Source organism: Dendrobates tinctorius, unplaced genomic scaffold (genome assembly GCF_039654945.1).
Source record: "Dendrobates tinctorius isolate UK_male_01 unplaced genomic scaffold, ASM3965494v1 ptg000016l, whole genome shotgun sequence".
Classification (NCBI taxonomy): Eukaryota; Metazoa; Chordata; class Amphibia; order Anura; family Dendrobatidae; genus Dendrobates; species Dendrobates tinctorius.
Window position 1 is genome coordinate 51972466 of NW_027361684.1, and position 11683 is coordinate 51984148.

Below are 11683 nucleotides of genomic sequence, written 5' to 3' on the forward strand. Positions count from 1 at the left end.
ACAGTAACTAATTTGTATTATAAATTTAATTGTCATTATATCATTTAATTTTATAATCTAAAAAAAATACAACTACAGCATTTGATATTTTCTAGCTGAGGCATTGTTACATTTCTTATATATATATATTTATCTATCTGGTTATAAAAAGGTTTTATTTTTTTTCTTTTGCCAAACACTATACTTTTTTTACCCAGAAATAATTTGTGTCATAGAAAAGTAAGTTTTGTTTCAAATATAAAGCCCTAAGCTTGACCAACATATTTAATAAATACATATTTATTAATTTTTACCACAAAAATAACACAAAGCATAGCACTGATCGCATTAAAAAATTACAAATGCCAAAATAAGACAATGGCATCTGGACAATATAATGCTTACGGCACATAAGTCAGCAACATTAAAATATATATTACCAGACTTTGCAGATATTCAGGATCATTTCAGTTAGAAAAAACTTCCATGGTTTAGAGTAGATTCAGGGGATACAACAATTATACATGCGTTTCAATATAAGAATGTGTGAGAGAAAGAGACTGAATAAGAGCATCCACTTCCGAAGAAACGCTTTCACAGTTCTTTACGTCACTTTTTTGACAGATGTCCAAAAAAAGGTCAAGATATAGCTGCTTCCATTCCTGAAAGTCTTTAGATGTCAAATCTGGATTTTCCAGAATCTTATCAATAATAGCTACTTCTCCTTCTTTGGCCTAAAAAAAGAACAGTCAAAAAATATTATTATTAATAAATGAAAACATCCCATAATCACCATAACTTCCAGATTCATGTGTATATAAAGCAGTTATCCAAGTTTTTAAAATGTTTTATTTCAGCACTGGAGTGGCATCACTAATGTAAGTACTCGGCTTCTAGGGTTATAGTTACCAGCCTCCATCTTCAGCTGTTCCCGACGCCACTCTGGTCCTGATCCACCATCTTGTGACCTCAGCTTTTAACAGAAGGGAAGATACAGATCAAATTTTCCAAATGCAAGTTTATGACAACCTTTTTCTGGCCCCTAGGCTTACATAGAGAAGTGACCTCCAGCTCGCCTAGCAAACACTGGAGTGATCCAGCAGGTCACAACCAGAACAATCAGAGTGGCGCCGATAAGAGAAGTGGACGGCAGCTGGTAAGTATTTTACTATGGGCAGTGAACATGCATTAGTTATATCACTATACACAATTTTGGTGAATTCTTTTGCCACCTCTTCAATCATTTGACTGTCATTTGACAGCTTTATCAGGCTACCTTCAAGGTGTGCAGCAGAATGTGAAAAGATCGTCATGACAAATATTGCCTATTCGGTCATATTAAGTTCATAGAGGGTGTCTACCCACCTGGAAACGCCTTATCAGTAAGAATAGAGAGCTGCTATGCAAGAGAAATTACAACTCTGGTAGACACAGCCATCCATGATCAGATGATCGAATGACTGCAGGCTGCCCTGCATTAATAAATGACCACTGAGGGGTAGGTGAGATTTCCATTTGATTGGAGCTTTAATTGCATGTTTTATGATATTTCCTGGAAAAAAAATAGTGCAGCATGCCGCACTGTTTTTTCAGGTAAAACAATGGACACTATGACAGACACCATATTAGGCAAATGTCAGGCTGTTATAATATAATAGATCCAACAAGGAAGTTTTCCATTTTCTGCTTCTATGTATAAATGGAAAATAGGAAATGCTAAGTAGCAGATAGCCTAAGAGAAACCATCTAATGGCCTCGATTGATCAGCGTGATTATGCCAGAATTGTAGAGTAAAACACTTTGACGTGAAAATGCTTTGCAACTTTTGATTTTTGACGGCAGGAAGGGGCGTTGCAGGGTATAGCAGCACCCGCTAGTCAAGTTCATGATGAGCTGTTGGCATCCCTGACTGGAGTAAGATTTATGATGAGAGGCACATACGTGCACACCACTTATCAGATGCACTGGAATCATTAAGAGGCACAGTCAGGAGCGTCTGACTCCACCATGCTCCTCATCATGACTGGTGTGAACAATGTTGGTCTTGATGAATGGGGGCAATGTGTTTATGCCCAAGTCCATGTTGTAGATGCCAAGGGCAGCCCACTGGAGTCATTGGTAGTAACAAAGTACAAACATCCTATCCATTTGTGCAGTTGTTAATGGCGAACTACCATACTTTCTTACTTAGACAGCTAGAACTGGTACTAAAGGCTACTAGACATTGACAAAGGCATATACAGAAAACAATTTTTCCTAAATTTGATAAAATAAAAGTGCCTTTCAACACACAAGGTGCAAAAGTGTTTTATGAACAGAGCCATAATAAAATAAAATGAAATATTATATTATTGTTCTATATTCTATTATTAGTGTACATGACAAAATGATAAAATTCTGCCAGACCATTAAGTGAATTACTACTCCTAAACTTTATCTTCAATACACAAGCTGTACAGCTAGAGAGTTGCTGACTATAGCAGTTAATATTGGGATGACTGTCAGTACATAAAACTTCAAAGGAATGAAAGCACAATTGTGCCTTAATAAGCGGGACCCCATCCTCAATGATTTAAGGCACGTTATGGTTAACTTTGGCTTTCCAACTATTTCTAGCTTCTTAATGGCAGCTTATGGTCATCCACTGCATATGTCAAGCACTTAGTTACCTACCAATAGACACATACAGAATAGATATGTATATATATATATATATATATATATATAGATATATATATAGATATATGTGCACATATATATATATATACTTATTGCACACATACAGGAACTTATCAATACACACACACACTATATATATAGTCCAAAGATTGCTGTTGAGCGTTATTACGACTGACCATGTATTTTTTTACAGCTGGCGCCTTAAACATACCGCAGTTTTCATGCTGGTCCTTTTTGAATACTATATGCATATATCTGAGCATGGTGAATAGAAAAATCTTTTTTTCAGTTTAACTTATTAAAGTAATAACCTACAGTTCTTACTCAGTGAAGAATCAAATACATTTAATTTCAGTGGGCATCACATATTCTTTCATTACCCCTGTGCCGCAGAATTAAACACTTTCTACAGGCTTGTCTTGCAGATGACAGCTGATGGTTGGATATCCTAATAGACACGTTGTGATCAGCCTAGTGTCAGAGGATTCTTGTACATGAAAAAGATTGTTTAGTTTCGACCCTTGTAACACTATGGCTTGATGTTGCATTTGTTGGATGTAGCACTCTGTCTTATGCAACAGTATGTTATTTATAGGAAGGTTGGTATGAAGAGGAAGAAGAGTAGGCCGCCATGGGGGTGTAAACGGGTGTCTTGTGTCTGAATGGCTAATAATGCCGTATGGGACAGCCCACAGATCCCCTGATGTGCTACAGTAACCATCGGCGTAAAAGTGCACACTGTGACAGATTAAGATTTATTTTGGTGTTCTTGGAATTTAGAACCAGCAATCGAAAAGCTATTCCACTTGTCGATATTTGGGTTCTATCTAAATATATATAAGAAAATAAAGAAAAAAATGTATCCTGGGCTAAAAATAAGTTTAGCAATTGGGCTTCATTAAAAGTTTTGCCCACATCTATCTCCAAACTAGGGTTCCTCCGATCTATTTTCTGGCAATTTCCTTTGGCTTTATTCAGAACTTTTATACCTGTGAATACGCCATCATCTCTCCAACTAGTGATGGTAAGATGCCGGGTGCAGGTCTAAAATGTACCTGCACTTATTGGATAATTATGGAATATCCACTGGATAAAACATTAATGTCTCTCGTGAGACAGCGCTTTCAAATTGGGCTATGATAGCAACTTGAAAAATTACAGCTGTTACGGACAATGTGGGTCTTCTATGAAAGCCTATAACCAGACACTCGCCACGTTCATTTAATGGGGAATTTTTCTGCCACATAACTTACAAAAAGTTATGCGAATGAATAATTGACTAAATATAAATACCGTAGGCAGAAATAAACTTATGTTTAATACTCAGATAAAAACAATACATTCTACAAACAAAACTGTCCTGTATATTATATATTTGTAATATTTACAATTAGGTTTATAAAAAAAATGTTGCCACTTTAATATCTTTCCCAAGGATCTCTTACAAATTCTTTTCTAATTTCCTACCTTTAAAGTGCTTTGCAAAATTCGCAGTCTGTGAAGTTTTTCATTGACTACTGGATCACTAGATCTTTTTATAAAAGACTTCTTGTACTCCAATTTGGTTGAAAGACGCTGTTCTCCAATTGGGGACAAACTGGCCTTTTCCAGGGCCCTGTAGAGATCTTGTAATGAGTCTGCTGGCTCCTCATCTACAGTGTCTGCTATCACGAAAACAGAAGGAATGGAGCAATATTAACTAGTGAGAAATTAGGCCAGCAACTTTTTCTTGCTTTCTTTGTGATTTTTTTTTATAGATTTTTTTTTTTTTAGTCTTTGTAATTCCTGGTAAAACTTTGGAGGGAACTTGTCGCTATGAAAATGCAGTCCAATCTTCAGGCAACATGTTATGGAGAAGAAGGAGATGACCAGATTGACATACAGCTTTGTAAAAAAAAATAAATGATTCAGTATAACCCGTGTGTTAGTTATTTAAACCTCTGCTTTTTCAGTCCAGTGGGCGGTCCTATCAGTGACTGACAACTCTCCCTCTATGCACCCTAAGGGTATGTGCACACGTTGCGGATTGGTGCGTGGAATTTTCCGCGCGGAATCTGCATCTCTTGGCAGAATCCACAGGTCAAAATCCACGCTTTTTTATGTGGATTTCCTGCGGATTTATTGCAGATTTTGTGCAGTTTTGGCATGTGTTTTTACACCTGCGGATTTCTATAAAGGAATGGGTGCAAAATTGCTGCGGAATCCACAAAAAGAATTGACATGCTGCGGAAATTGAACCGCTGCGGATTCCGTGCAGAATTTTGCGCAGCATGTGCACAGCCAATTATTTTCACATAGGTTATCATTGTATTGTAAATCACTTGCAGATATGCAGCGGCTAATCCACAGCGGATCCACAACAAATCCGCAACGTGTGCACATACCCTTATACAAAGAAAGCAGTCAGTCACTGATAGGACCGTAGGCTGGACTGAAAATCCCAGAAAGAGAAGAGGATTAAATGATGAAAACTGAGGTTATACTGAATCTGTCATAACAAAACTATGTATCAATCTGCTTATCTCCATCTGCAGATTGGACGGCATTTTCATGGGGCAGGTTCCCTTTGTCAACTTTTGACATGAAAATCTAAAATTAAATCAAAGAAATTTATATATACTTAGTATCTTCTCCTCTGTACGAAATCCTGTCATAAAATACAGGATGTGACAGATTTGCTTTAAACCCTTTCTTCTCCAAATTTAGATCTCCAGTGATTATTTACCAGGGAAAAATAATTTTCAAAAGTTATTCTCAATGGACCCATAGTGTGAGGTAATAATAAAAAGGAAAATCCTACACTCATTCTCTGGACCGGCACTGCTACTCTGCATGTTCTACTGTGTCCCCCCAACTAGTCTCAGAGCATCAATATTGGGAAGTGTCAAATGCCTTGTGTGCCAATCATTGGCAGCAGTTGCATGGCGCACCCACCAATGTTGATGCTCCAAAACCATTGAGGGACACAGGAGCGAGTATGGAATAGCGGTACTTGTCTGGGAGTTGAATACAGGAATTTTTTTTTATTACCCCACTCTGGAAACTCTGAGAATAACTTTAAAGTAGAGGAAAACCACTAAAATATGGAGACTGCATAACCACAGCTGGAATTATGGAAGTGTGGGTCTGTAGGCTCCCAGCAGTTTTGCCACTTTACAAATAAAAATATAATTGGTAAATGTCTACATTTGTCATCATTTAAATAGTCAGATCTACTGTATTTGTGATCGACATTAGTATCTATTATAAAGAAAGAAATCCTAACAAATTATTTTTAATTCATTTTCTTAAAATAGTAAAATAATCAGACTTTGCAAAATTTATTGAAAATCAAAAAAATTGTTAAAAACTTAATATAGTGGGGAATTAGGAAAGGTAGAAATCAGATGCGAGGCCAAGTAGACTTCAAAAATAATCAGTGACCAAATCCTTTTATGGTAACAAGAGAAGGGGCAATAATAATAATTCAGTCATTTTATCACTAGTAGGAGCAATCTCCTTGGCAGTTTCATTGTAATAATAAGTTTCAATACTTTACCTTTTCTACTACAGAAATTAAAAATTAATGTTTTACGATTTTTGCCTTATTTTCAATGCAATGAAAGTTAATAGAGTCAATACAAATATTGTATTTTATATGTGGGGTTAATTGCCACCTCTACATCCATTTTGTAGTATAATGGTTACATGTACTTACAGGAAAAATACGTTGCTTTATTGTGACCATAATGGTAATAAATGGGAAAACAAGAAATTGTTTTAAAAGTAAATTAGACAAAAAGTTTCACTATTTTAAGCTTCTTCACTTAATAAGATAATTTTCTATAAATTCTAGCCTAAACAAGTTATTAAGTTTTCACTGGATAGGTAGTAACAGTTTTATCAGTGTGAGTCCCAACTCTGGACTCGTATCTGCTGTTCTCCCCAGGCCAGGAGGCCGCATCCAGGGGGAGATAAATGGAGGCACAGGTCACGCATGTGCACCATTGCCCCATTTAAATCAATGATAATAATCAAAGATGACCAAGTACGCCTCACTAGGCTTTCTTTGTCAGTGTCATGGACTTTAATGTGGTGGCAGGGTCCGTGTGTAAGATGCCTCTCCATTCAACTCATTGGGGCCAGAAAAGAAAGGGGATTCACTGTTATCACCTATCCAATTGAGATGGATAAGTGAATGGCTTTAGTAGAGGAGAACCGGGGTGTTATAGCTTCATGTACTGTAGACATAACTGCAGGGATAGGAATATTAAAGCAAGTAGTGGACTAAGCATGTAATATATGCCAACAATAAGATAAAGTTATGTATGAGAAGTATATAACTTTAGGGATAGGAATAACATACTATATACTGATGAAAATAAGAAAAAGCAGAAAAACTGATTAGAAAACAAACAGCGTAACACTAATAATACACCTACTCTGCAGAAATGAGGCTCAGATACAGAAAAACAAAGAGCCTGCTCCATTACTGTATATGTGAAACTAGTAGGCAGCACTGTTGTGTACAAGATGGGCTGGGAGGTGGCCAGCAATAAATTCTGCTGACATTTCCTAACTGCTTGGGTTGTTTGCATTTTAGATTGCTAATTAGTACATGCTTTACATCTCATCAGTGACAATGTACGGCAGTGATCAAACTGCTAATTTGATCTGGCACCTTGTGCTGCTCATCAGGAAGATTTATAATTAGCTTCTGCCTAATAAAAGTGTTAGTGCCTAAACGGTATATTGGGAAGAGTCTACAGTTCGGAGAGGTGCAATGAAATGGAGAGACTTCTGAGCAGACACATAAAACAACAAACACAAAGCAGACATGAACGTTTTTGTCATCCATCATTTTTTCCTAGGAGAAGCCAGAGATATCATATGTGTCTGAGCAATTCAAGTTTAAATATGCATTTAGCAGAAAGATCACATTTTTGTTTTTGTTATTGTTTAAGGGGTTTTGCTCTCCACATCTTCACACAGAAAAGCTTAAAAATGGAGATAATATAGGTCCTTGAGTGGTAAGCAGCATTACCCGTTAAGAGTTCTAAATAATAATACATGCCTTGAAAGGGTAGCTGTAAGAAACCCGCGTGATGGTGGGTCTGACACTTTGCCAGTGATATAGATCAGTAGGGCTTGTGACAAAATTATTCAGGACTGTTCATCTGCAATTTTGGGCAGAACATCTGCAGGAGAATGCAATAACAGCGTGTTGGGAAACATTTCAAGAAATTGCTTCCACACAATGTGGATAGTTTCCATCAGTGCTGATGTTTTAAGGCGTTATCCGGGATTTATATTTTTTTTAATTCTAGGTGATAAGCATTTAACAGTAGGTAATTGCCAACTGGGCATCTATCATTTAACTGGCTGAATACCCTTTACTCCATGGTGCTCCCTATGAAGCAACATCTGGAGGGGGAAAGGCATTGAGGAACGGTATGTGGTAAGCATGGGGGCACATATTGGTGAACTCATATTCATGACTTCACCAAGGAGTAACATCCTTTGTTGTATATAGCTTAAACATATGCAGTATACACATCTAGATATCATTAGCCACGTATATGAGGCCGTATAGTAACCTGGTAGGGTGCTTTTTGTCTGTATAAATCACATGCTATATTATAGCTATAATTACAATATATCCAAATAAATGGGCCTACCATTAATGGCACTTCAAAAATACTGATATATCCAATAAGACAGAAGTATGAGCCATAAAATATACAACTTTATTAAAGCACAATGGCCGAACAATAAAAGCACACAATAAAAAGGAGACACCTGGCCAATGAACCAAACAAGGTAAGTATGTATGTATAGTATGTATGTATGTATAAACCCACTAAGGGATGTACCAGTAAAAGATGAAAATCTTATGACTAGAATAGCATCCATAAGTCAAGATAGGTGTATAATAACACATGGTGTATTTATGTGTTATTATACACCTATCTTGACTTATGGTTACACCAATGTGGCCTTAATGCACATTGATAGTTATGTATATATTTGCACATTATCTTCCATATGTCCATTCTTATGTGTTACTGCATATGGTTATTAGCATTGTGCAGTTACTTACCTGGAGCGGTTAGAACATTACACATGTGCACTACTGTTTTATTCTCATTTGGTTTGCAGAGAGGATTAGAATGTACCATGAAGGGAGTTATGTTTGAGCAGTCACCAGGATGCTATTCTAGTCATAAGATTTTCTTCATCTTTTACTTGTACATCCCTTAGTGGGTTTATACATACATACTTACCTTGTTTGGTTCATTGGCCAGGTATCTCCTTTTTATTGTGTGCTTTTATTGTTCGGCCATTGTTGTATATTTATAAAGTTGTATATTTTATGCTCATATAGCTATAATTAGTTTGCTCCCTGAGTATGCAGGTAAGAAATTTTGCTTGTGCTTTTAGGCTCCCTCCATGGGATACATCTAGCCATAACTGTTGGCTGTGATGGCAATGTAGGGCTAGTCATCTTTATCTTCATATTGGCAGTCAAACCAATCTTGGTGGACTTCTCCTGTGTGCTTCAAAGTTACATGATAAATATTACCTTACTGTGAAAAACTGACTGCCGTAATCCTTAGGCTACTTTTACACTTACCACATTTTTTGCGGTCCGTTATTGCAGCCCGTTTTTGCGTGCTGTATGGCCACATTTTCTGTGGTGTACTGCAATAACGGGCAGCAAAAAAGTTTGCGGATCGTTGTTTTTTTTCCCAATACTATGGAAATAGCATTGGAAAAAAAAGGCGTTCCGCTAAACCGTAAGTGACGGCGCACCGCAAAAAAAATTTCCGCAAAAAAGGCCTTCACGGCCATATGGCACACCATGGAATTTTTGCGGGTCGATTTTGCGGCCCCGTAAAAAATCTATTGGGGCAACAAAATCGGCCCGCAAAAATACGGTAAGTGTAAAAGCAGCCTTAATGTTTGCAGGCAGTGTATCACTGGGGTATTCTAGGATGCTTTAGGGTTAGACGACGGTGAGTGGAGGAGCCATTTTACATTTATCTTTAGGGTGCTAATCTCTGTGGTCAGGCACTTTCATACTTAAGGATAACCAGGAATTATCTATTGATTTGCATTTACATCCTTTGATGTTCTTGACTTTACGGCTGTGTGCCATGTCTTCCCTATCCCTAGCTGCTTTTTTATATTGGATAAACGGTGTGTATTTTTTGTTTTGTTTGGGCATTTTTATTACATGCATCAATAAGTAAATATCTTTAGGGGATAGTTTTTTTTTTTTTTAAGATAATCATTGCCGACTACCTGCTTGTTCAGCCCTGCACTGATCTCTGCCAGCTCAGAGTAGTTACAGAACCGCTGCTGGTGGCGATTCTCCTACTTTCAGTGACATTACTTTGACAAAGCAGTTCCTTCTCTCCAGCTATGGCGAATCACTACTGATGTCATGTTGATAGACAGCCGAATCCCAGCTGCTTACCTCAGTGCAGGAAAATAGAGCTAGTGTGATTTACATTGAATGAGCAATATAGTCTGCTAGTAACACGGATACCTAGCATATGCTCTGAAAATCAGAGTCACCGGCAAGGTTCTTTGCATTTCTCACGCACCGGCTCACGCAATGTAAATCGCACTCTCAGCCATCAATCATCATGACAGCGGCAGTGATGCAGCGTCAACAAAGCTGAGCGGAAGAGAAGAGAAGAGAAGAAGGAAGTGGATGAATAGTTGCCAGGAGCAGTTCTGTGAGATGGAAGAGTTCGGTGCACAGCACAACAAGCAGGTAGTTGGCAAATATCTACCGATAAGTGCTTACAACCATAGAAGAAGGCGCTGATAAAAAAAATGAAAAAGCAGTCCACTTTAAGTCCTAAACAACCTCGAGTGTGTTGTTTCACCCAAAGTAAAAGCATGATGTCTTCATTCTTCATAATGACGTTAAAGGGAACCTGTCACCAGGTTTGTCCCATATGAGATACGGCCACCACCTTTCATCCCTGATATACAGCATTCTCATATGATGTATATCTGTCCCCAATCTGGCCTGCAAGCCAAGAAGGACACCATTATACTCGCCTAAGGGGTTGTCATGTCTGATGAGTGTCACTGTAAGAAAATAAAAAAATGGGTGCACAGCCTAGATAACAACTACAGGGTGCTGCATCGCATATCAACGAACATATGAGATGAGGGAGAAAAAAAGAAATACACTAGTGTTGCACACACGAAAAATAAAAACAGCTTTTATTGGTGTACAAGCATAAAAATACAGCTCTGGCAAAAATTAAGAGACCACTGCAAAATTTCAGTCTGATTTTTCTCTTTACAGGTATATTTTTAAGTAAAATGTAAATTGCTCTTTTATTATATAAACTACTGACAACATGTCTCAGAATTTCCATGCACTAAATTTTGTATTTATTTGCAGAAAATGAGAACTGGTCAAAATAACAAAAAAGGCAGTACTTGCAGATCTCAAATAATGAAGAAAACAAGTTCACAATCATTTAGAGCCAACAATACTAATGTTTTAACTCAGGAAGAGTTCAGAAATCAATATTTTGTGGAATAACTATGATTTTTAATCACAGCTTTCATGTGTCTTGGCATGCTTTTCCACCAGTCTTTCACGCTGCTTTTAGGTGACCTTATGCCACTCCTGGTACAAAAATTTAAGCAGTTCTTTGTTTGATGGCTTGTAACTATCCATCTTCCTCTTGATTACATTCCAGAGGTTTTCAATGGGGTTCAGGTCTGGGCTGGCCATGACAGGGATTTGATGTGGTGGTCCTTCATCCACACATTGAGTGACCTAACTGTGTGGCATGGCGCATTGTTTTGCTGGAAAAACCAGTCCTCAGAGTTGGGGAACATTGCCTGAGAAGAAGGAATCAACTGTTTTTCCAGGATAACCTTGTATGTGGCTTGATTCATACGTCCTTCGCAAAGATTAACCTGCCCAATTCCAGTCTTGCTAAAGCATCCCCACATCATCAACGATCCTCCACCAAATATCACAGTGGGTGCAAGACACTGTGGCTTATAC

At 37.6% G+C, this 11683-nt stretch overlaps 1 protein-coding gene across 6 annotated transcripts in view; it reads right to left on the bottom strand.

Moving 5' to 3' along the window:
• Nucleotides 1–263: 263 nt before the first annotated feature.
• The window catches only part of CNKSR2 (connector enhancer of kinase suppressor of Ras 2), a 589838-nt gene continuing 578418 nt past the window's right edge, over nt 264–11683 (bottom strand). For 4 of the 6 annotated variants that reach the window (XM_073565850.1, XM_073565848.1, XM_073565852.1 and 1 more), the window contains 2 exons: nt 4126–4322; nt 264–713 (listed from right to left, as the gene is read on the bottom strand). In XM_073565850.1, the coding sequence (XP_073421951.1) occupies nt 498–713; nt 4126–4322 (413 nt within the window). In that variant the 3' untranslated portion in view covers nt 264–497. The remainder of the gene's footprint in view (nt 714–4125; nt 4323–11683) is intronic. The other 2 variants (XM_073565849.1, XM_073565853.1) reach the window with 2 other exon arrangements.